Genomic DNA, 26,567 nt, shown 5'->3' on the forward strand with positions numbered 1-26,567 from the left:
TGATAGCATGTGGAAACATTTAGTTAATGTTGATATGAAGCCCTTTACATAAGAAGCTCCTCTAAGCCACCGTTTCTTGTTCTTGTTATTTATCAAAAGGAAAAATAAACTAAAACAAGGAGAAACTGTGCAGTATTTGCAGTCAGTCAGTTTACTTTAAGTTAAATTAACAACAACAATTAAAACTGCTCCACTAAAGGTCCTGCATTCATTAGAAAAAATATAAAAGTATAAATAGCAAATGCAGTATTGAAAGTCAAAGTACTTCTTATGCAGAAAGGCCTCTCTATTAAATTACACAGCATTTTAATGGTGTAGCTGATTGAGGGAAATCTAATTTAAAATCCTTTGTATACTGTCGAGTAGTAAGATTTCATAAGATGTTCATCTGTCAGTAAGATACATGATGTAAAAAGTGAAGTGCAGTGGAGTAGAGGTGTAAAGTTGTATGTAATGAAATACTCAAAGTGCAAGTACCTTCTGCGGCTGCGTAAATCTCTCCACCCTGTTATTTACCACACCGCAGATTTATTTACCCAGGGTCCAAAACTGGGTCCAAACTGTTTAGTCTTGTCACTGCGGCTTCTCCAGCGCCACCTGCTGACAGAAATATAAAACAATAAGATACACATGTCCCACACGCTGTGCTTGCTCCGTCAGTAGGTGGCAGTGTGGCGCAAACACGGCGGACTCAGTCTTCCTCGGTGGTGTGTACGCCCCCCATGGCGTCATCCAGACCGACCAATCAGCGGGCTGCCCGTTACCTCTTCCAGGAAGTAAACTTCAGAGGGGAGAGCACGGAGCAGAAAGCAAGAGTCTGGAAGAGCACGACAGGAGGCAGAGATAACAATAATGTCCATCACGGCTCTGGCATCCACATTCAGGTCGGCGTTTGTTCATTTTCCTCCAGAACATGTGAACAGTAGTTTCACAGTAGCTGAGTGTCAGACACACTGAGGCAGGCTGAGCCATGTGTAGGATGCTGGATGGTAAAGTTTTAATCTGAGTTTTAACACACTTTTCCTGTCTCCTCCAGACTGAGGTCCCTCTGCAGACTGCAGCGACTCCAGGGCCACATGGTGAGCAACCAGCAAACTGACACTGATTTTTGTTTGTTTTCATCAGTTTCGATGAACTGTTTTTGAGGGTCACTCACTCCTGAGATGCTGTGTATAAGAGCTCTCCCAGCATTGAACAGTATTGATTGACTGACTGAGTGATTTATCCTGACAAAATAAAATTAAAGTTGACATTATCATTTAAGGCTGTTGTCCATGTGATGCATGTGAGAGTTTCTGTGCTGCACCTGAGAGGCCGACCACAATTTATAGACAAGTCTAGTTTATCTATTTAGATAATAATTATCTGTATTTGTTGCAGCTGCTCTCTGGTTTGTCTGTCACTGGCATCATGTAGTCATGAGGGATGTTCATATATTGTTAAACTGATGATACTCACTTTACTTTACACTTTACTATTGAAATTGATTGGAGTAATACAGATGTTGCCTGTTGTGAAGATGTGCACAGATGTTGCCTGTTGTCTCTCTTCTTCATCAGATGTCCAGTCATGTGGAACCAGAGGTTCTCCTGGAGAAAGTGGGCAGAACCGGTGTGATCACCATGAACAGGCCCAAAGTCCTGAACGCCCTCAACCTGAACATGATCCGACAGATCTACCCTCAGCTCAAGGTGTGTGGGCAGCTTGGTTAATGCAAACCTCAAGTGGGGCAAATGTCAAGGACTGGAGTGTGTCAGGCGTCTGTTGTTACAGCAGAGTGTTACTGATCGTAAATGGCTCCTAGTTTCTCACTGGGTTTGAGAGGGTTTGATAGATTTGCTCAGAAACCAGTTCAGAGTTACAGAAGCACATGTGGTCTGTACAGAAAACCTTTTACACACTATTTTCCCCCACACTGCTCCACTTGCATAACAGTATACTGAATTAGTTTAACTTTAGGAATAACAATGATTAGGATTGATGTAATTTGATAACCAAAGACATATAAAATGTTTTATAATAAAACCGTCACCTCCGAACACAATGTTGTATCATTTGCAGTTAAAACTGTCCCAAAATCCACTTGTTTACTAAAATTGAATAATTTAGTGTTGCATTGTGTTGGTCTCCTTATTAATGAAATAGTTTTGAATAGTTGTGGTTCTTTGAACTCGTTGTTTTGAATCTCTAGACTCAAACTAAACGGCACCTAACCTTTAGCAACGTATAAAATGAACATATGTTTCGTGTCTTGTAAAGTAGCTGCTGCTGTGTTGTTCTGTTCTGTGTTGCTGTGTGATTCTAGAAGTGGGAGAGTGACAGTGATACTGACCTTGTCATTATCAGAGGAGCAGGTGGAAAAGCCTTCTGCGCTGGTGGAGACATCAGAGGTGAGCTGCACCACGAACGATCGATGTGGAGCTTTTATGTGCAGTGTCACGACTGCAGCAGAAACACGTTGCTTCATTATTATTTTCTTATCTGTTTTTATCTCTCAGCGGTCACAGAGGCGGGAAAGGTCGGTGACCCCCTTGCACAGGACTTTTTCCGTGAGGAATATATTCTCAACAACGCTATAGGTACACCTCATGAGTTCAGGGACAGTTGCACCTGTTCATTCAGCTGCAGTCGCAGCTTTTACATTTCCAAACAGTCCGATCCTGTTTTATCAGTTGGTTGAAACCAGTTTTAATTTTCTTGTTTTCACACATTTTATTTCACCTTTTAAGGAACATGCAGGAAACCATACATCGCGCTCATTGATGGAATAACAATGGGAGGGGTGAGTAATATATTTATATCATATGGTCACATTAATGTGAGAGTATATTTTGAGGGAAAGACTTGGATTCTTATTGTTTTTTGGCTCCTTTGAATGAGTTGTGATATTACATTCTGCCAGTAGGTGTCAGTAGAGAAGTACATTCCACTGCTGCCAGTGGCAAGGTGGCCTCTGATTGGATGAAATATAAAGTGACAAAACATAGCTGCTGCCACTGGTTTTTCCCTCCAGGCGTCAGATCTGGTTGGAATTTGAATTCGTTACCTTTGCCCAACAATAACTGTGATGATTTACAAGTCAGACTGAGCTGCACTGAGGCTCATTTATCAGGAGAGACTTTGAGACAAAAACTCTATAATTTATTAAAGCTCATCTGGTCGGACACAACGTCTGGCTTTTGGATGAATCTCCTCTTTTTTCCACCTCCTCTGTTGCGACCTTGACTTTGATTTTACTCCTGAAGTGACACCAAGGTCGCTCACAGCCGCCAGCGTCTGCTGGGTCATTACTCATCATATCCCTGTGTGTGTCAGTGTCCCTGTGGCACAGAGATGTGTGAGGACTTAACGAACCCTTTTGCTTCATTCATTAAAGACTGAGCATTAGAGTGAGCTCTGCTTCTCTGAAAGTCTCTTTTGGATTATTTTTCCTGCAGAATGTTGAGCAGCTGTTTAGTTGCTTGTTGTGAAAAGTTGAGGAAAATTAGAAAAACAGCAAATACATTTAACTGATGCAATTATAGGTCTCTGTATTTTTGGTTTCAAAACTGAGTTGGTTTGTTTTTTGTTTTTTAAGCTGTTATTGCTGCTTGTGTGGTCTTACAGTGTTATTTTAGACGGGACGTCAGGTCTTTGTTCAAATTTTCTGACTGTTCAGGTGGAGGGAATAAGGGATAAGATGGCCTGAAGAAAGACAGTAGTTGGATCATGTATGGTTTAGTCTTCTGTTGACAAAGACGGCGGAGAAGAGCAAAACCTATGGAGAGAGGTTCGCTTCCAGCAACCTGACAAACATAGGTCCAGTATTCCCTCTGCTATCAGCTCTGTTTTGGTCTTTGCGAACTCTGTCTGTCTCTTTAGCTGCTAAATGCTCCACTATGTTCACCAGCTCCTTGCTCACTGTGTCTGTCTGCTGTTTGGTGTTGGGCAGGTTGTGCACAGTCACTGGAAACAGCAAAAACAGTAAAAAGCTGCAGGTCAGAAAACCAAAACAATGAGCTAAAAGACGTTAAAACACTTAGCAGAGCTGAGGGAAACGCTGCAGAGCCGAGTCGAGTGTTAATTCTCTGCGGTTTTGTCCCTTTCACCTCACACATAGACATTTCATTCATTGTTATTACAAAATGCTGTTGAGTGCAGCTTCTTCCTGCTGCTTACAAATATTATAATATCATTTAGACAGACAAAAAGGAAGTGGGTGTTAAACTCTGGTCAGTTTCTTGGGCTGACCTGTGTCAGTGTGTCTAGTTTAAAAATGGACTCCCACAACAGAAAAAATGAGAGAGAAAAATTCTGCAGCCTTTCTTTTTTTTGTTTGTATTTTCAGTGTAGTAAATATTTCACACAGGGAATTTCACAGTGCGATGAATCCTAGAAGCTGTGAACCAAAAAAAAAAAAAGAATCATCTTCTCTGCTTGTTTTTCCTGTGTTTAGACAGCCACAACGATAATGACATTCCCACTTTCCAAGAGAGACAGAGGCTATAATTTATTTGTCAGAGCAAAACTTAAAAAGACAGTATAAGGTAACGCGCAGCAGTGGATGCTAGAAACAGCCGAGTGCTTGGTTCTGATGTGTGTTGTTGCACCATGTGTTGTGGCGTAAGTCGCTTCTGTTCATCATCCCGGCAGAAAACATTTAAAGCTGTGATGGTTGTCGAATTATTTGCGCTGCTTCTCACACTTATGTTATTGTGCTCCTTTATGGCTCAGGGGGGATACAGTGATTTGAAGTGTAACGCTAATATCTGTCACGTCTGCACAAAGACACTAATGTTGATGCAAACCATCCTCGGGGTGATGGCTGGTTAATGTGTGTAGTGGCTTAAAACAGGCTAGTTCTATATAAGGAAAAGTCCTTGAGGCACCAGAGTCTCTGTTCCCAGATCTGCTCTGAACTCGGGGCAGGACTCCCACGTCGGTCAAGTACTCTCCCCTTAATGATAACAAACCAACAGGGAATAAAGACATGTCATTAGCGGGTCAAAGACACACACACACACACACACACACACTCTTTCATCACGGTGATCTCGTCTCACACACACCAATCACTGCTCTCCGAGTTTAAAATCCCTCGATTTAAGGTCTGCAGATGTTGAAGTGTCATTAATCTGTGTCTGCTGCGCTTTGCGTTCGAGCAGACACTCTTTCCTTTCAGCCTGTTTGAGTTTGCTCGTCAGATTTCAAACATTTACACAGGGGCAGAGGAGTGGCTGCTGCTCATATTTGTCCAGAGTTGTGTGGCTGTAATCTCTTGGAGAACAGAGCTCTAATGTCCACACACAGTGAGAGCCAGACAGGAGCTCTGGACAGATTCTGATCCCCACATGAAGGATCTCATTTCCAGATCCTGTGCGGTGCTTGTTTTGAAGGTGAATACTTTGTGCAAGAGTGATGTGGAAAGAAACTGAACATGCATGTAGTTCATTTTCAAACAGACGTCACTTTCTCTGTAAGTGTTTATAGCTGTTCTCCCTCACTTGTGTCTCTTCACAACGACTGAAAGGCGTCTGCATTGTCCACACAAGTGTTTTTGCAAAACTTGCAGAAGTGGAGAGATGCAGCTCCTCTGCGTTGTTTTTATGGATTTCACCTCACCTGTTGGATCGATGTGTGGTTGAGCTATATAAAGTCAGACAAACATCCTATTGAGGGTTTTATGAACTCAGTGTAAACTCTGCCTCCTGGGTTGTAAATTTTGTCATCTATACTGTTTGTGAGCACGAGCTATAAACACGCTCCTCCACACTTTTCACATTCCCATTGTTTACAGCAGGATCTGGGGACGTGGTCTTATATGGTGCTCGGTGGTGCCACCCCAGCGTAACAGTGTTCCACTACTTTTATGGTGAAACTCGGGTAATGTGAAACTAAATGGTTCCTCGTTCCTCTGGGAGCATCCAGTGATCATTGCATAAAAAAAGACTTTTTCAGTTTTTCCTTTTTTTTTCTTATGTTTGTTTGTGTTTCTTCTCCACGATGGAGGAAACGGCTGCTGTTTCCTATGTGGTTAATTTATCTTATATTTGAAGAGCACTCGATTCTACATGACTCACGCAGTGTCTAATTATAGATGGAAACAAGTGGAACACTACATGTTTTGCTGTTTAGAACAGACTTTTCTTTATTATAGCACATGTGTACGTCATGTTGAACAGCAGACATTTCAGCTGCGGTCAGTGTTGCAGTAAACGATGACTCATGAATGCACACAACCAGAAACTGAAGCAGCTGAGAGGAATTCAGCCATTTTCATTTTTATTATTTACACCTATGATTTTTTACGGTGGTGGGCCAAAATATCTCTTCATGGAAGAAGGCCCGTTAACCAGCGATTAACTGTTGTTAACACTTGTTCTTCATTAGGCAACGTGGCGAGTTAGTGGGTGAGACATTGTTAGAGGTAAGCTGTCGTGTCTTTGCACCATATTCATCTACAGCTGCAGGTAGTTTGCTAACTTGTTTGCACTGATGCTGCTCCAGCTAACAGGAGCTAGCAAACACAATTCGTAGCTGTTGTAGAGTTTGCTGACGGAGGCTGGGGCCATGTGACTGGACACAAAGTGAACGGGCGGTGTCGTTTGTGTTGGAAGCTGAAAGGTGGCTCGTGTGTAGTGTCCTTTTTGCTGAATGTGGCCCAGTGCAATACACTCACCTCACTCCCTCTGAGAGAAAATGAGCCCAGTGTCTGTCTTTGCCCTGAGCCCAAGCGCTGACGTGTTGACAAAGTGCAGTCATCATGAATTTCATGTCCTAATCTGACAGAAGTCACAATCTGCGTCTTTTGTGTCCCTCTTTCAGAAGCACATCTCCTCCTGTCTGTTTAGTCTCCAGTGATCCAGTATATTTAATCCGCTGTGTTCATTTGTCGCCCAGCTCTGAGGTGAACCCTGCAGCTCTCCGATGCTCTCAGGGTCTGTACTCATCTGTTTGGCAGATCGCTGAGAGAAAGGTGAAGACAGCTTGTGATCACACTGTCACTAATTGTTGGTTGGCAGGGATTCATCCCTCAGCAGTTGGCATCTTTCACATTTGTGTACAGTGAACTATATGATAGACAGTTTTATTAAAACTCTATGAGCCCAAATGTTCTTGACTTTAAAGTTTATCTGTATGAATGTGAACAACTTATATGAATTAATAAGATTTTTTAATGCTAATGTGTGAACAGATTGAAACAAAACTTAAACTAGAACCAGCCAAGGTGCAGGGAAAAAGGTCACAATCTTCCCCTCCTGAGTTAGAGCATTGAATTATGGCCGTTAGTGTTTATGCAGATCATTATCCTATTCACATTATCCATCACCCTATTAAACTGAAATGATTTGATTTGTTTCATGGGGTGCCATTATGAAGTAAAAAAAATCTTAATTTCTCCCTTTTTAGGTCTGATTTCTTTTTTTTTCCTCTGAAAGAAAGAACAGGATGTAATTGATAGATCTGAAGAGAGCACATCTGGATGCTGTCATGGATTTGATTTCAGTAAGACTTTAAGAAAGGAGGCTACTGTACAGCAATCCAAATATTTTGTACAGATTAAACAAGCATAACAAAGTATTAATGAGTGAACAGGGCGCTGGTAGGCTTTGTCTTTAATCTTTGGACTGAGCCAGGCCAGACATTTACATTTCTCCAGTCTTAACGCTAGGCCAAGCTAATCGTCTGCTGGCTGTAGCCTTATATTTAAGATTTAAGATAAAATGTTTATTTCAATCTTCTCATCAAGATCTTTGCAAAAAAGCACATAAGATTTCCAAAATGTCAAAGAATTGTATTTAAGCAATATAAAATATAAATTAATTAATATTTGTAAAACTTAACCAAAGCCTACAGAAGCTATAAGTGTGTGTGTGTGTGTGTGTGACTTGACCAGGGAAATATTCCTACCAAAACTCATATTCTATATTCAGCTGCACAAAATAAGAGAAGAAAACTTGGCACATGTCACGGTCAGATTCACATGACCTGACGACTCCACCTTGACACAACCAAGATATAAGAATTCATTAAAAGAAATGAATCACCAGCGTCGTCCACTTCATGTGGAGATTTACCTGCTGACCCTCCACAGCCATCGATCAGCAGCAGTCAGTGACATGCTGGATTCTCCTCTGACCCGAACCGGTAAACGACCCTGCTCCGAGCCGCAGTTACACATCCAATCACGACATATCCCCCCGCGGCTGAGTGATGACTTAATTCATAGGAAACCAAGGTCAGTGGAGTCATGCGATGGACTTCCTCCTGTTTTAAAGCTCTAAATGGTTTGAGACCGGCTCACGTTGCAGAATCTCTGTCGTTTTATGATCCTTCACGAGCTCTTGGATCTTCCACTGCCAGACTTTTAAATACACGCAGTTTTACGCACAAGAAAACAGGCAGTGCAGTGTTTTTTAACCATGCTCCAAAATATCACACACCCTGCCAAGAGCTGTAAGAGACACAGGCTCTGTGAACATTTTTTAAACGACAGCTGAAAACGTATCAGTTTAACTTGGCTTTTTATTAATTCTCTCCTGTTTTTATCTTTTATTTTTTTCCTGTTTAATAACTATTTGTGTTGTTTAATTTGATTGTCCTTTTATTCAACTTTATTTTATTGTACTATTACATTACACTTTTCCAATATACTTACATATACTGATTGTTAAGCACTTTGAGCTACATCTCTTGTATGAAAAGTGCTCTATAAATAAAGTTCATTATTATTATTATGATGATTATTATAGACCCATCCTGTCTCATCAGCAGGATATCAGAACATTACAATGAGAGCTCGGTCTTCTTCCCTCCTGCCATTTGAATAAATAAGTTGATGAATAAGTTGATGTTGTTTAAAGGTGCAGAGGCGTTTCCAGTCCAGCAGCTGACGTTTCTATGTGTGTGTGTGTGTGTGTGTTTTTGCGAGTGTGTGTGTATCTGTATTTCCTTCAAGTTTGTTCATGTTGACTGTGATGTGGACTCACACTGAGCTACGCTGTTCAGAAGTTTCTGAAACTCTCGTTAAAAAAAGAAAATAATCGGTTTTAATCATTGTTCTCATTGATTATTGATCATATCTGAACTACATGGTCATTCACTGTCAGGCAGTCCAGTGCACCTGTCTGTGTCTCATTTTATGATGCAGTAAGTCCAGGATGTATGCTAAGGGATGTTGTTTCCATGGTAACCTTATAGTCTGACACACACACACACACACACACACACACACACACACACACACAGAGTTCTTACTGCCTCCTCTGTTCTTAATGTCCTCTGGCCAGTGCTCATTAGCCTTCGCCTCGTTCCCTTCTGGAAGACACACACGTTTATCACAAACAAACACACACACACACACACACACACACACGTCGTCCTGGTTTACTTTTTTCTCCCAGTCAGTGCTTTCCATCCCAAACTTCAGCCCAGTCTTTCTTTGTAGCAGTGACAGTTATTAATGTTTTCTCTGAGTCCTGCCCCCCTCCTTGTCCCCCCCTCCTCTGTGTTTCCTCCTCTCTGATTTGTTCTCCTAACCCTTGTCCTCCTCCACCTGCAGGGCGTCGGTCTGTCAGTTCACGGACAGTTCCGAGTGGCCACGGAGAAGACGCTGTTCGCCATGCCAGAGACCGCCATCGGTAAGACTGTCCGGCTGCGCTGCCTGTTGTCTTCCTCCCTGGATGGGTGAGGGGGGCACTGATTGGCCCACATAAGTGTTACTTGGTATCTGGTTCATTTATTATGTAGGAGCAGTGATTTCAGTTGCTAACCCAGCTGGATCCAATTCAGATGTATTCATAGACACAAGCTCTGACTGTTAGCGGAGTTGTCTTCAGTACAGTACATGACAGGACAGATGACCTCACCCTGATAATAATGGACACTGAGGATTAACTGCTGAAATGACCAGTGTGGTAACAAGGAAAACAAGAGTCTACAGCCTCGTTAGCAGCTCTGTGAGGCTGTAACAGTCAGGAAAACTTATCTGAAAGTATAGTATCTATATCTAATAACTAAAATCAAAACTTGCAAAAATTGAGGGAGGTGTCGCCAGTTGGCATCAATAAAAAATAACAGAATCCGCAGTGGCCATTGTTTGCCCTCATCATAATGAAGATCACATTATCTGTGCAAAGAGAATCTCCAGAGTAATGAACAGTTTGAAGCCTGCTGAGAGGCGATCCAGCTGTGCAGCTGACGCCACGTGTCGCTTCTGAAGACCTGATTTCTTATTTCCCAAGATGCACCATTCCTCAGTTCCTTCTTTGCATCTTCTCACTCGCACCTTAAGTGGGAGAGGAGATGAAGTGGAAGTGAGAAGAAAGAGGAAACATTAAGGGGAAAGTGGTTCAACTGTCAGATAGATCAAACAAATCTATATGTAATATTTTATTTAGAGGACTGATCTGATACTGTTGCATTAAAGAAACAGCTGTATACTACTGACCCTGTAAGGATGGCTCAGGTTAAACCCTTTGTAAAAAATGAGCAAATACATGAATGCCATTGAATCTTTCTTTTATTGTCTAATATGACTGTAAATTAATAAAAAAAAATAAATCTAGGAATAAATAACTACACTTTTTCTCCCAACACTAGTTCCCCCCTTTAAAATTCAAGCCACCTTGTGGGACTTTCCAGTGTAACCTTTTGCCAAATTGCTGACATTTTGCTAACAGCTAACTTTAACGAGAAATAATTTATTCTTCTCTGGTTTAGAACAGCACACTTCCTGTGTAAGTTACTGTTTTAGAGCAGCAAAGAAGAATTGATTCCTGGGAAAACTGCTGTTTTATCCAGATGTGATACTATAAATTAAATCAATAAATTATGTGGTATCAGATCAGTGCATGGACTTGTGTACTCGCTGATACCCGATACAGTATTTTAAGCAGTATCGGAGGTATTTCTGATAGTAACAGAACAAGTCTTTTGTAGAAAACCAAACAGTTGATGGTGATAGTTGATCGTTAAAGCATCATCAACATGAATGTCTGCAACAGTGGTCAACTGTGAACCAAAAATTCCAGCGTCTTGAAGTTACGAGAGAGAAATAACGTCAGAGTAAGCAGGATTCACCCTGTGGAGACCAACAGTCATTATTTGTTGAGACGTTTGTTTAGAACAAAGTGTTGTATCGACCAGGCTGCATTTATCCCCGCAGCCACAGCACTGATGTGGCAAAAAACACCAAGCAGGCCTGTGTGTCCCATTAATATTGTGTATTGTGATATTATGATCCTGTTGTGCTATCAGTTTAAATGACTTTTCTTATTAATATCATGATATTGATTCCAACTGTATGGTCCAGCCTGATCTGCTGATAACAGCAACATAAATACACACATGTATGAAGCCATGACTGTAGGACACACAAACAGGTCTTGGTGAACTTATTTACACGTTTTATTTCATCCAGGACTCAGGGAGGATAAGAAAGAAGAAAAAACAAGATTCTTGAATTTTTAAATAAACTATTGCTCGTTTAAAAAGAAACTAATAAAAGAAATTTATTTCAGTGGATTTAGGGAAATTTTAAGTTAATGAACACTGTCTTCATTTCAGTTCAACAAAATCAATGTCTTAATTGACCAAATTTAATACTATGTGTTTTCACATTATAGAAAAGTTGAAATCCTAAAATGAGGAGCCATTTAAAGGTCTTGAAACTTGAAAAAAAAAACTTGTTTGCATCATGTAATACAACTTACCATAACAAGTGGTATAATATAGCAGAGTATTATTATACTACATCTGTGACTAGATGGTTCGGTGCCCATAAGAATCATCAGAAACTCACAGCTCCTCCAGTGTGTGGCCGCCGCCAGGATCCTAAGCTATAGTTTGCTCTTTAGCTAATTGACTCCTGTAGACAGATGGCCTTCTCCTGCGGCGCTGAGGAGATTAGTAACAAATCTCCAGCAACTAACGAACTACAACTGACGTTATGGCGTAAACTAGTCTGTTGTCACTGGGATCCAGATGGCTTATCACAGTTCTTTAACTACAGACGAGTGTGAGTTTATATAAATTGTCTGCAGAGCGGAGTTGAACCAAAGCGTTAATCACAGTGGGTTTGTGGTGGGAGCCAAGCAGCTAATGTCCACACTGACCTCATGCAGATGGGTAATGGACTCTGGGCATGTTTGTGATGATTTAAATGCTCCTGACAGACTCTCTGCCCACATCTTATTATATTTCAGCCGGAATCAGGTGAGGACTAGGACACACAGACACACACAGACACACACAGACACACACAGACACACACAGACACACACAGACACACACAGACACACACAGACACACACAGTCATACAGTCACTATCAGGTCGATAGTTTTTCTGCGGCTTCATTTTCTGATAAACTGACTCACTCACTCCCTCACACTTGCAGACTTCCAAGGACACTCGCGTCATCCTCTCTTTGACACACAAACACTTGCTCTCACACACACACACACACACACACACACACACACACACACACACACACACACACACACTCTAAGCTTATTCTGGTGCATTCTCGGCTCAGACTCCGTGATAAATTTTCAGCTGATGTGCCGTGGAGTATGACTCAGAGATCAGATCGTGTTGTCAGTGGACAGGAAACGATTGTAACGGAGAGAAAAAGGGCTCGTTGAACCGCTCGTTGATGTGGTCTGATAGTTTTGCAGGATTTTTCTTAAAGGCAAGGCCACAATGAAGAGTGGGAGGAAATGGGATGATAATTCAATTGCACAGGATGAGGACTGAGTGTATGAGGAGATTGATTTACTGTATGTGTGTAGCAGGGTGTGTCTGCCACTGTTAATTCTTGTGTCCATGCAGCCTTGTGTGGTCCAGTATTTACTAGTGAATTAGCACGTTAAATAAAACCCAGCCCATACATTCTGGTTAGTCTTATTATTAATGTGAGAGTGTCCTGGTGTCTTTTAAACTCTCCAGTCCCTCTTGGCTAATCCTCCTCTGAGCTACTGTGGTCATAACACATTGTCACTATTGTTGTTAGTAGAGGCACTTGGCTTCCAGGCCTCTGCACTGCCATTATCAGCACATCCTCCCTGCAATCAGAAACTTGGACTTCACACTGCACCATTTCCTTTTGGGAGCAGCCTTTTCACAGAGATCACAGCTGCTTCAAGGACCCTACATGCTTATTTTAGCTCCGATTCCTGGGGTGGAATTCACTCAAGAGCCTCTCCTATGTGCTGAGTTTACTGTAACTACAGTCGCAGTGTGGAATCTGGCTTTTTCCACTGAAGTATGCCAACGTTATACAGAGTGGGCTTCGAGTGCTGGAGCAGTCTTTAAATATCTGAAATTAAGGCAGTTGAATTCCAGTCCTGAAATGATGAAGAACGTTTATATTCTCACTTTATTTTTACTTGTTAGACGCGTCGTCTCAGGACTGTATAGATGGTGGTTGATTGACATTATCTTCGTCTGCTGTTAGCAGAGGTGTAATTATCCAGAAGTGAAAACACCAGTGTGGGTGTTCAGGGCCTTTTTAAAGGAAGTATTCCATGTTTTAATTTATGAAGCTTCCAGCGACTCTTTCTGTTGTTTCTCGATGGCTCCTTTTCGAAATGATTTTCCCCCTAACTGGATTTGAGGGAGTTATTCTGGCTGATTAAACGTCCTCTCAGGTTGAAGTGAAGTAGAGCTGGTGCAGCAAAACAGGGAGGGAGGAGTCAATTAGGAAAAGTAACACAACAAACGTGACAAAAGTGAGTGCACCACAGTGTATCGACTTGAAATGAATGACAATTAATGAAACTTGCAGGCACCTTGTTTCACAGTTGATGCTGTGAACTGCAGCTCATTTGGTAGAGAATAAACTCAGCTGTCCCTTGTTTCCTGCTGAGAATATCCACATTAAAAATGTATTTACTAGCTCATAAGTATGTTTGATGATATCGCACTGTTAAGAGCAGACGTCACAGAGCGCTTCACGATTTAAAAACAAGCGGCAGATATAATGTGCAGACATTAGAGGAGTAAATATTGCACTGTAACAGGGCTGTGGTAACAGGGTGGATAAAACATGGCGTCACAGGCCTGGTGAGGATGTATTCTCTAAGTTGGAAGCAGATGTGCCCTAATTATTCCAAGTAGCAACATCATCCTTCACATTTACATAATCAATGTTTTGAGAAGAGTTTACCAGCTGCTCGCACTGGAAGGGAAGGTGTCCTCACACTGGAACATTATCAGGTCGTCCAAGTGCACGTTCTCCTTCATCCGTGGGTCTTTGGTGGGCGGGAAGCCAGCAAGGCTTCTCAGCTTGCTGTTGTGTTAGCAGCGCCCACTGGCTGGGTGGGGTGCCAGCACAGTTGTAGGTGGAACTATGGCATAGTGTGTGTGTGTGTGTGTGTGTGTGTGTGTGTGTGTGTGTGTGTGTGTGTGTGTGTGTGTGTGTGTGTGTGTGTAAATGTAACACACTCCCAACAAAGTGAATCAGCGAAGTGATAATGAAGCACTCGGCTGTCTACACCCTCCGCAGGCCAAGCTCATGACAAGGACGGCAGCTCGCAGGGGACAGGGCGCTTCTGATTGGTCGAACATGGGAACACCTGGGAAAAATACAGTTAAATACAAAAGAACTGACAACAACACAGGTGTAACTAATGATTTTAAGCCTGTCCTTGGATCCTAGCGCTGTACATCTTACTGAGAACATGTAGAGGAAACAGAGCCATCATTAATCATCATCATCATCATTAATGTCATTAATTACACCTGTCGTTTGCTGCCATTACAAGTCAGAACGTCTGCTGTGGAAGGAGCCTACAGGTTAAACTCTCTTCCCACAACCTAGTGAAATCACCGAGAATGCAATAATGACCTCATTTCTGAAATCAATAACTTCGACTGATTATACTTAATTTAGAGACGTACGTTTACAGACTGACCTCTCCCCAGACCCTGCATCTCCAAATACAGCCGACCACAAGTCAACCGGGGTTTTCAACTGGGTCTCAAAATGCAGCGCTAATGGTGTAAAATAGTATAAAACATTATGATGTCACAGTCATTTCTAATAACCCAACACATGCAGATGAGTACCGAGGAGCACCGAGCAGACAATGTCACATTTAGAAAATTGCATGTATTGTATAATAATGATAATTACATCGATTCAAGTAGATTCAAAATGTTTTGCAGTGCATCCCTAATTACTACCATTAAGGTTACATTACTGACATGTTTTCTTATATCTTATAAACCATGTTGTGATGGACAAATGAATGGTGGGAAATCGCCTCATCTATTGTTCCCCTCTGGAGTTCATCATGTTCATCAGGGCCTCCACTGCCCTTTAGAGGGGCCCTGGCCATTATTTATTAATGGCCCTCCTTCCACCACTCTCCCCCACCACTTCCAGCAGCACTTTATAATTCAGCAACCACCCTTCAGCGACGGGGCCAAAGATGAGTGGGCAAGCCTACAATGAGGGGTGCAGATGAGCGGCGCAATTACAAGGAGTCACCACTGGAGCAATAAGACATTATGTAATTACAGAAAAAATGTTCCAGGGAATATTTAAGACAAAAAATACCATTTGGCCTTAAGTGACTTGTTTTTTTTGTTTAGATTTTTAGATTTTTCTTATCATCAACAAATATCATGAAAAAAACTAAAATTAACAGTGAATTGATATGAATGAATAACAAGTATTTTGTGTGAGGCCAAGCCCTTAAATATCTTATTCCTCTGTACTATGAAGCTCCAACTGTTTCTATAGGTGACATGTGCCTTCATTACTATAAACACACTGTATCTTATTTGGATTTAATCCCATATACACCATTCTGCTGCTGTAAATACTCACCAGAGCACCAAATGTACATGAATCTGCAGCTGAAAATAGTCCCCAGCAAATGCAAAGTTTCCCCCTGTTTGAGTTATGTTTGCTAAACACTGTCGTGTCCAACTCTTATTTACTTACTGAGCTGTTTAAATAGAAAAAAAAAAAGTTAAAACAAAAAGCTGGAACCTGAGTGGCACTGACAGATAAGGGAAGGTAGACAATATTGTGATACAGACTAATGCACTTTTGCTCTTTTTATGGGATTTGTTGCTAATAAGGAAAATACAAAATCATACCAGCCTTATGCTGTAAATGTCTATATATATATATATATATATATATATATATATATATATATATATATATTCTACAGTCATTACTCATTGTAAAAGTAATACAGTTACTCCCTCAGGATAACAGTATTACTATGTTTTAGGATTCATGCAGAGCAGAGTAGCATCAAGGCTTCTAATGCACAGTGTGCTCACTTATTCACTTACTTCATACGTCCTTACACGACACTACAGCTGCAGCAATTAATCAATTTAATCCATTAGTACATTCTAGCACCAATTTTCTAGCTTCTTAAATGTGACGATGTTGTGCTTTTCTCTGTCATATATGATAGTGGACTAAATGTCTTTGGGACTGTGGGAGAAAAAAAACATCTTCAGGTACCATCTTGGGATGTGGAAAATTATAAGTAATCATTTTATAACAGAATTATTAAAGCACTTTATCAAGAAAATAATCTACATATTAATCGATAAACAGCATAATAATATAATGAAAATAATTGTTAGCTGCAGCCCTAAACTACACACACTTCTATCACACTCATCCCTCACTCCACTCACATATAAACCCACTCATGCCCTCCCTCATGTGTTGACATTAACCCCTTCTGTGGTGGGATTATCAGATTTAACCCAGCACTGTGAGCGCTCTGAACAACAGCCATAATCTGATGCATTTATGATATTACATTTTCAGCCCTGAATCAGGTCAACTCTTCTAATCCCCCCCCCCCCTCTCTCTCGTGCCACGCTACCAAAGCTGTGACCAATGGAATCTCATTTCCTGTCAGAACCACTAGAATCAAATGGAAACAGTATTGATAATACATGTGACCTGTGTGCAGATCAGACCTGCGATGAAACATTTGACAGTAACAGTCTGTGTAGCTGCTGCTGCTGAGTTTGTTTTGTTAGTGGTTGTAGTTAATCATCTGTACATTAATCACCTCAGGGTGAAGATGTTTATGTGGAGGACAGTGCTGATATCTGGAGCAAAGCTAACCTTTTTTTACATTCAGGAAATCAATACAGTATGCTGCTTCAAATTGTTGTCATCAGGTTGATTAATGTTAAAGTATTTTCAAAATAAAAGTGCCAAACATTAGATGGTTCCAACACACTGCTCCTTATCCTGTTGTAAAGGTGCCGTATTTTACACTTCTCCTGTGTTTTATTTTGAAGTGTTGATATCCATACGAAGATATATTTGTGGTTTTAAAAAACCATCTCAGTGTAGTTTTACATCCCCTCTTTCTGGAGCTCTAGTAAAATGAGTTCTAAAAACAACAAGAACAACAAAAACAGTCAGCCAATCAGAAGAGAGGCTCAGATCCTCTATGACATCACAAAGCTCCAGAAATCCTGACGGCTGGTTTTAAGGCTTAGTTTCTGAATACAGGCTGTGTGCATTTCTCTGTGGACTGAGGCTTTGATACTTTCACAGTATTAATATAGAACCTAGACCTGCTTTATAATCACAAACACATGGACATCTACCTTTAGACCTGATGGAGCTTTGAACTATAATAAATTGAATATCTTTGGGTCTCATCTCATCTTAAGGAAACCTTGTTCGCTTTAAGTAGATGTCACACAGTTAATTGATGTGTTTCTGGTGGGGTGTGTGGGGTGAACGGTGACAGATGGTTGTATTACTTCTTAACATGCATGTGTATTTAATCTGGACAAAAATGTGAAACTTTCTGTTTTATTTTGACAGGGCTTTTCCCCGATGTGGGCGGTGGCTATTTTCTGCCGAGGCTCCAAGGGAGGCTGGGTCTGTTTCTGGCTTTGACTGGCTTCCGTCTCAAGGGACGTGATGTGCAGAGAGCTGGAGTTGCCACTCACTTTGTCGAGTCTAAGAAGGTACAGAATATTGTGTTTATAAAAAAACACTGTTGGCAAAATCTTGATAATCCAAAGGGTGGGTTAAAGCTCCACTGGAAGGCTGGATGCTGAGTCACTGGGTGCCAACACACGCTGGCTGGTCCAGAGGCAGGTTGTGTTTGTCTTGCTGTTGGCGTGACGTCAAAACAGCGGGAGAGTTTGTTTAAGTCTGTGACTTTGAGTTTCAGGACGGACGAGCAGCGGGGTGGATTTATTTATAGTTTATTTAGACCCAAAACAAAAAGTCAGATTAATGGCAACAAGCTGAACTTCACTTTGGTTAAGAAAAACAATCTTCAGCTGTTTGTTGAAGATGGAACTAAATTTATTGAATGTGATACCTGTGTTTGCAGGACTGGCCCAGCTAATGGACTCCTGCACAGCAGCACCTTCACCTGTTTTTTTACTTTCTTATTCCAACACAAAAGAAATATTAAAAACTGTTTTGCAGTCTGATGTGTTATAATGTCATGAATATTATTAAATTAGCATAAAAAATGAGGAGAAATCTATCAATGAAATTATTAAACCAAAGTAACTTTTTTTAAATGTATTTTTGCCACAGAGAACCAAGGGTGAATCACAGACAAACATATATACAACCATTTACTGTGACTGCTGTTAATCTGGAGCCTTCAATACTTCAACAGATCCCAGACCTGGAGAAGGAGCTGGTGGACTTGAAGTCCCCGTCTGCTGAAGACGTCACCAGAGTGTTAGACACCTACCAGACCCAGGTTAGAATCTGAGAAGCTGCACATTTAAGTCTTACAACTAAGCTTGAGCTCAAATGATCCCAAGCAGCTTAAATAGGCAGTGAGTTTCCCTTCAGACGTCTGTTTTCCTGTGAATACCTGAAAGCTTCAGCCTCTGTCTGTGTGGATACTAACTGTGTCTCTCTCCACAGAGTAGTCTGGATTCTGAGAAGCCTTTTGTCTTGGACAAGCACATGTCTGATATTGACAGGTAGACCCTGAATCTCTCTGAACAGTGTACCAAGAAAACAGCTAGTTCAATAATGAAATGGTGATATTCTGCTGTATTTTTTGTTGTTGTTTTGTTGTCAACAAACACCATAAAAACCTCTTCAGTCTGTCTGTGGCATTCAGCCCCAAACTCATTGATTCCTACTGAGGATCTTAAAAACAGCTGAGTCGTTCATAAAACAGCTGGACACTGGTTTTTAGCAGATGTTACTCAAAAGGAGACGCAGTGAATAGAGTTTGTTGGGGACTATTTTCAGCTGAGGGTTTGGTGCTGTAGCTCACAGCGGGCTTGGGCCAATATTCGCAAATATCTCGACAGTTCCCACAATATTTTTCATGATATTGGAATTTATTTATTTTATTCTTTTAATTTAATTAATTTTTTTTGTCTGCCCTGCTGCCAAGTTCGACTTTGCTTACTGTACCTTGTAACTTGTCATTAGACAAATAAAACTTTGAAGTGCTGTTTAGTGGCAGCCTGGAACATAATATACAATAATACTGTTGTTATTATTATGAAATAAAAAAAACTACAGAAACATAAAGTATAACAATGTAATTATATAATAAAAAATGATAATATTGTATATTGTGATATTTGCTGATGGGTTTTTTGGAAACATTATGGCTCCATGGCACAGAGGAATAAGATACATCAGGCTTTTAATACACGGACAATACTTGTTGAGAGATGAAGTCACTGTTGATCATCTGACTTGTGCTTCAAAGTTGGATTCAGCAGCATCACAGTAGATCATTTTTTAGAGAACACCTACTTTTTCCTTTTCAGTTCTGGTAAATTGAGGTAAAACCTGCTGAAAACCTGAACCCGTGTTGGTGTGTCCTCCCTTCAGGCTGTTCAGCTCCGGCAGTGTGGAGGGAATCGTGCAGAACCTGAAGGCAGATGGCTCTGAGTTTGCAAAGAAACAGGCCGAGGTACGTTCTGGACCTGCAGCTTAATCACAGTCACTGACAACATAATTTCATTCTCCACTGAGATCACATGTACGGATATCTGGCGACACTGGGGCAGCTTGATGTTTTATCAGCAGCCATCTTGAACACATGTACACTTGCACTTTGGTTGTACAGAGTATTTTACTGCAGATCTCAGTATCTCAGAGATCTGATCTCTGATCCCAGCATCAGATAACTCCCACTGACAGAGCTGGAAATGAGCCAGAGCGTTATTTGGCTCTGGCAGTATGTGTTAGTAATTCGTAGTTAGCCTAAGTACCTAATGGGGTAAGTATTAGTCTTGTGCCTTGTTGGCTGCACCAAAATCTCCTGAGGGATTTCAGACCACAGTGGCTTCAGTCCATAAACTCACTCTTTTCATGGATCTGAATTTTTTGATCACTCCGGGATTTAAAACACTGCACCAGCAGCCAGCTGTTAATATGAGCCTCCTCTGACTGATTATTATTTTATTGGTAACATTTAAAATATAGTTCATATTTAATAACTCTGTTAAAGCTCAACAAATATTTCCAGTGTTTGAAGATTGAGTTTCCAGTGTCCTTTCACACCACGGAGATCAGCTCATCCATTAAATATTTATCATAAACCCACTTCCTCAGTCACAACACCACAGATTCACTGTCCTGCCTTCTCCATTAAAAATGCACAACCGTCTTTTCCTTTATTCAAACATTGCTTTGCTTGTTGTTTCCATGATATTTTGTAGCTTAATAATCTAAAAGCAAATTAAGTCGTCCATCGTGGTCTTTCTGTTCAAAGCCTCAGTGTCTTGAGTCTGTGTCTCCCCCTCCAGATATTGTCCAAAATGTCTCCCACATCCCTGAAGATCACCTACAGGCAGCTGCAGGCGGGTGCTACTCTGAGCCTGCAGGACGTGTTGGTGATGGAGTATCGACTGAGCCAGGCCTGCATGGTAAAAACAGCAACTTACTCTAACTGGAGTGTCAGTCGATAAACAATCAATCAATATTATGAGCTTCATTTTCATACTGTTCACTCCTGCCAGTGGAACTCATGTTAGTCATCTACGTGGTCTGATGGGATTGTGTCTGTTGTGTTGCAGAGGGGCTGCGACTTCTACGAGGGTGTAAGAGCTGGTAAGTCACTGCAGCATCTGGGCGACACAGGTGAAGCAGGGAGGATGTTAAATGTGAATTTTAGTGATGCAGCATAAATTACATGGATTCAACAGAGCTATAAAGAACTGAAGCACAATGATCAATAAATAGTAGTTTTCTGCCTCATAGTACAAAATGACACAGTATTTAGGTGGCTCACCTGATAGACCATGTACCATTTAGTCCTTACTGTAGCAGCTCGGGTTCGAATCCAGTCCCAGCCTTTGCTGCATGTCATCCTCTCTCTCTCCTCAAACTTTACTCTCTCTCTCACTGTCCCTAATGTATTAAAGGCAAAAATGCCCAAAAAACTAGAAACAGACTGTGTGAAGTCTTGAGTAATGGCTAAAAAGTGTTTTGTGAGGTCACTGTGACCTTGACCTTTTGACCTTTGACCTCCAAAACGTAATCAGTTCATCCTTGAGTCCAAGTGAATGTTTGCATTAAATTTGAGGATATTGCTTTAAGGTGACACTGAGATATCCAATCCGAAAACAGTATAAAAACACACAGTATCTACACTGTGCTCAACAGAGGTGGAGCAGATGTTTTTATAAACTCAACATCACTCGACGTTTAGGTTGAGAAAGGTTACAGATTAGTAATAACTCCTCTTAGCGGAGGTGAAGTCTCATCTCTCTGGCGTGTGTCTCCAGTTCTGGTTGACAGGGACCAGAACCCCACATGGAACCCGTCAGCGCTGGAGGACGTGTCCGACCAGAGCGTGGACCAGTGCTTCTCCTCGCTGGGGGAGAAGGACCTGACTCTCTGATGCCACTGTCAGCCAGCAGCTGTTTCCCACCTTCAAACACACACACACACCACTAAGCCTTCTGTAAACGGATGCTTCCTGTCCCCACATCCCTGTATGGTCAGTCGAGAGGACTGTATGACTGAGGGTGGGGGAACGTCTGTTATTTTATGACGAGTACATACATGGGTCATATACTGTAGTGGTTTGATTCTGTGCTCTTTAGTACTGTAGAACATTTTCTTTAATTCTGGTGACATTTCACAGGAAAACCTACAGGCTGTTAATCTGCAGCTGATCCATGTTCACAGCCAGACGCTGAAAAGAGTGTTAGAGGAGGTAACTCACAGACGCCCTGTGTGTCACACAGAAAAAATGCTTGGTGTAAACTTGCTCTGCGATGGAAGTGGAGTCTTTTCTACATCAGCTGTGGAGCGGTAGCAGCGAGGACACGTGACATCGCCAGTGAGAGCATTATTATATTTCCTGTGGGCGTTTGTTGTTGTGACGTGGCTCAGTATCATCTGTGTTTCTGCAGAGTGCTCACTTGTTCTAATACAAATAACTTATTGTCTCTGTTTCACTAGTTTTCCTGTATTTTCTTTCTGTTCTCTGACTAATAACTCTCCCAGGACAGGTGGTAGATTATATCAGTATTTGATCGGAGTGCATTTACATTACTGTTATGACTTCTGGAGTCCGACATGAATGTGATATAGTGTGTTTTTATATAACATAGAGCTTCTTCTGATAGTTGATGTGTGTTTTTTTTTTTTTTAGTAGAAATCAACTTCCAAACATTAGTTTTCATTAGCTGCATTATTTATGAGACAACCAGACCAGAGTCAGACGGGGCAGTGGTTCTGGACCAGGTGGCAATAAACAGAGTTGGTACTGTAACGTAAAATGTTGTGTGTTATTGGTGAGTGAAGGAAACTGCTCATACATCTAGTGTTTACAAGAACTACAGTTACTGAGGGCAGTATTTTTTATGACCTCCATAAGTGTTCCTGTAAAACAAATATAAGGTATCTGAGTTATCAGCATGAAAGCACTGAGCTGCTGCTCAGATATGAAGTCCACAAACTGAACACAGCCATTTAATAATGTGTTGGGTTTACAAACTGCTCTGTTTTGACCATGGTATCAGCCAGAAGTCTAACTCAGGTATCCCACTCTGGACATAGTGTGAATCCTGGGTCTGTTTTAATCTGCCCTATCTGTTTCACATTTTAATTTTAATTTTAATAGCAGCCTCTCACAGTGTCTGAATCTTCCACAGTGCAGGGCAGGACGACCTCCACATACTGTCGACGATAAACTGCCATAAACTCTGAGGACGGTCTGAGTCACAGATAAACCCTGATGCTTTATGGCGACCGTTTGCTCTTCAAACAAGCACAGACCAACTCTTATCTCTAAATCCTTTTGTTTGTCCCTCGTGCTGCTGAACTTTGACCTGTTGTGTTCGCTCTCACACAGGATGCTGCACATCCGCGCCTTGTTTAACAGGTATTTTAAATATTGTTGCCACTGAGACGTTAGAAAGAACCTGTTTGTACAACTTCAGTACACGAGAAGCTGCTCTGACCTGAGTAATAATGAAATATTTCAATAACAATAGAAGGCATAAATTTGATTTATTGGCATCATGAGTTTTCACACTTAGGTTTGCAAGTTCAATGAATATCGCTCTCCAGGAAAATGCGGTGTCACTCATTTTAAGTTATTTTATGGTGATATATTCACAGGCCGACGTGTATCATCTCAGAGCTGCTTCAAGGTTATTTCTCACTAAATTGCAGGTGGATTCTTTCACCATTCATCAGGGTCAGCTCATCTTTGCTGGTACATCAGCGGCATTGTGGGTACAGGAGTCACAACCCTGTAACCACCTGTAATCACCCAGGTCAGGATCTGGTCAGGCTAATTGGCCGATGTCTGCTCCCAAGACACTGAATACACAAAAGAATACTTCTGCTTGTTTCTGAAAATTAAAAATTAAACATCTTTTTCTTGACTTTACTAAGCACCGTAAGATTTGTAGGATCAGCAGTGATGACACATTTAAGCCAGAGCTGCAACTGTTATTTAAACATCAGAAAATTAATCATTTTTCAAGCAAAAATACCAAATATTTGCTGGTTCCAGCTTCTCAAATGTCAGGACTTGACAGAGTATATGAAAGTAAAATGAACATCTTTGTGTTTTGGACTTTTGGTTAAATAAAGTAGGCAATTAGAAGAGATCCCATTAGGCTCTGAGACATTTTTCACTAATTTCTGACATTTTATAGTCAAATCAGATGAATTGACAGAAGAGTTGATACTAAAAAAAAATAATGGTTAGTTGAATTCTTAATTTAAACCGTACCACAGGGGACTACAACCCTTCAGAGCTGCACCTCAGGGAACCTGCTCTTGATGAATAACAGCAGCAGTGTCTCCCTCTCGGTCCAAACACCTGCTGGTGTAAATACTTTAAAATGAGTGACCTTTGAAACTACAAATCACAGTTTTCAAAAGGAAGCATTGGCAGCTTTTCGGTCAGTGTTCATCAGCTGGAAGACAGATGTTTGAATGAAGACGGGGCGTTCACACCGGATCCGATCCGAAAAAAACTGACCTTTTGTGAAATTGTAAACACAGATGACAGTTTGTTAACACACAGTGGTGACCACACACTGGTAATGCAACACTTAGAACAGCAAAGCCTGACATGAGCATTATGGCAACATCTTCAATGTTCTGTAGCCTAAGAAATTGACTGCTACTCTAAATTTAATCACTTAAAAAAAAAAAAAAAAATCAGTAAATGAACTGACCAACATTCTCTTTACACTGACGTCAGTTCCTTCTTGTGCTATTGAAACCAGAGTTTTGGTTTAGATCCTTACATTAACAGAAATATCTGTCTCACAACAGTGAGATTATCTTCATCATTTTATCTGAGGGAAAAACAAACAGCATCCGATTAAGAATTAGTAATATGGCATGTGGTGAACAGTGTCATCTCTAATCTTTTCACAACATGTTTGGGAAGAGCCCAAGAATTAATCTGTCACTACGGATTAGTGCAAGTTAGACTTGTTCACTTTTGGGTGGTAGATCTGGGGACGTGTTGTATAGCACACATTTATGATGTAATCATCACCCAGCTCATATGAACAACAGCCTGTAAAACTGTGGCTTTAAAATGGCTTTAGCTCTCTGACTGCTCTTTATTAAAAGGGGCAGCACTGAAACAGCATCTGTATTGGTTAAACTCACCACTACAATGTGACTTACACGTGTGTTTTACTGTAGAATCACTGTCACTGTCATTAGAGGAGACCTGGGGAGAAGGCAAGTGGTGACAATTACCTGCCACTATTTTTATGGCTTATTATCTTGTGTTGGCGTATTCTGGCAGTTACTGGTTCCTCTTATCAGGGTTGCTGTTTCCAGTTATTTTGTAATGACTGCAACACTATTCGAAGCTGTTGTCACTGCACACAGTTGGGTTGTAGTTTAGGTGACGTCTTCATGCTCTTAGCAGTTTCTCTAACAATGAGACTTGAATTTTGGGCGAGTCAGTGACAGTACCTGTGTACAAACCTGCAGGATTTCACATCCTTTTCTGCCTGTAGCTACACTGTCCCTCTGTCCAGTGAACAAAGACCAGACCTGGACCACGTCCCCTCTAATTAAATCACACTGTATGAAATAATTCACAGAAGGCTCCTTAACTGTGTTGGTCTCTTAGTAACATTCATTAAGGACTTTGGCGGCTGTGAACCTCTATTCCAAATACATCCACTCTCTCCCCTGGTGTGTATTGTTGCACCAACCTATTTTAAGAAGCCATATAGTAAATATATACTGGATTGAATTGTCAAGGGTTTCGAGGTTTGCATATTTGTGCTGATGTCCTCTGTGGGGCAGATGGCAGTATTTCTCAGTTAGACATCGTACAATGACACAATGTTGACAGAAAACTAGGCCTACAACATTTTAGCCAAGACACTTTTTTTTTTTTTTTGTTTAACGTGAGTTCTGTGGATAAGCCAAAATCCTTTTTAAAAAGTGCATTCATCCTCCTGCCTTGGTTTCTGAGAGTCTGGCGGGTCCCCTGTGATCCGAGTCCTAATGTCAAAGTTCTTATACCGCAACTCGTGTATATAGAATATCCTGGAGTGCAGGAAATACATCACTTGGACACATTAGTTCCTGGACCCATTTTGAGGACCACGCCTGCTGGATGGATGGCTGTGGTCGCGGCTGCCTAATGGCAACAGGGTAAACAGAGCTGAGGATGATGCTCCTCGTTGCGGCTCTGCTACAGGATCTCCAGGGAGGCCATTACGGGAGAACCTCAGCCTGCGGGTCCTTTTGTCAGTCCAGAAGGAGTCTGACAGTCGGGTGTGTTCCTGACCTGGTGAGACTAGCGCAGGTTTTCAAACGAGAGCCTTCACCAAATGAAGGGATCTATTAATAACTTCCTCCGTAAGAGGAGAGAGCCTTGGCCCCTGGACAGCATCAATGGACAGGATAGACTTTCACTGGCAAAGAGGAACATTGTGATTCCAAGCAATATCTGATTGGATTTCTTGCTTTGCATTATGAGTCCAGCCAGGGAGAGCCAACTCCTCCGGGGAGCGAGGGGACAAATAAGGTCTGAGAAAGATGATATCAACTGAAGACGCTCTGCCTCGGTATGGCTCCAGCTTTGAGACAGATAATCACAGAAATGTGGACAGGATCAGGGCGCT

At 41.3% G+C, this 26,567-nt stretch overlaps 2 protein-coding genes and 1 long non-coding RNA gene across 5 annotated transcripts in view; 1 reads left to right on the forward strand and 2 right to left on the reverse strand.

Annotated features, from left to right (window-relative positions):
* Positions 1-665: 665 nt before the first annotated feature.
* hibch (3-hydroxyisobutyryl-CoA hydrolase) lies at positions 666-22,570 on the forward strand. Its single transcript, XM_071472524.1, has 14 exons — positions 666-884; positions 1,037-1,079; positions 1,560-1,691; positions 2,306-2,390; positions 2,499-2,579; positions 2,730-2,782; positions 9,542-9,620; positions 17,815-17,960; positions 18,632-18,718; positions 18,889-18,947; positions 19,822-19,903; positions 20,742-20,861; positions 21,012-21,045; positions 21,723-22,570. The coding sequence occupies exons 1-14, from the start codon at positions 853-855 to the stop codon at positions 21,836-21,838; spliced, it is 1,149 nt and encodes a 382-aa protein (XP_071328625.1). The 5' UTR covers positions 666-852; the 3' UTR covers positions 21,839-22,570.
* On the reverse strand, positions 11,263-14,548 carry LOC139614880 (uncharacterized). The gene is made up of 3 exons (XR_011687162.1): positions 14,152-14,548; positions 13,775-13,847; positions 11,263-13,650 (listed from the first exon to the last, which is right to left on the reverse strand). It is a non-coding gene; the product is annotated as an uncharacterized lncRNA (long non-coding RNA).
* Positions 22,571-23,440: 870 nt separating the features above from the next.
* Positions 23,441-26,567, reverse strand: part of cunh2orf88 (chromosome unknown C2orf88 homolog) — a 24,687-nt gene continuing 21,560 nt past the window's right edge. For all 3 annotated transcript variants that reach the window (XM_071472537.1, XM_071472536.1, XM_071472535.1), the window contains exon 2: positions 23,441-26,567. This exon is cut by the window's right edge and continues 901 nt beyond it. The gene's annotated coding sequence lies outside the window, so the exon portion shown is untranslated.

Source organism: Trachinotus anak, unplaced genomic scaffold, assembly GCF_046630095.1.
Source record: "Trachinotus anak isolate AG129_WGS33_773 ecotype Australia unplaced genomic scaffold, CSIRO_AGI_Tana_v1 ptg000039l, whole genome shotgun sequence".
Classification (NCBI taxonomy): Eukaryota; Metazoa; Chordata; class Actinopteri; order Carangiformes; family Carangidae; genus Trachinotus; species Trachinotus anak.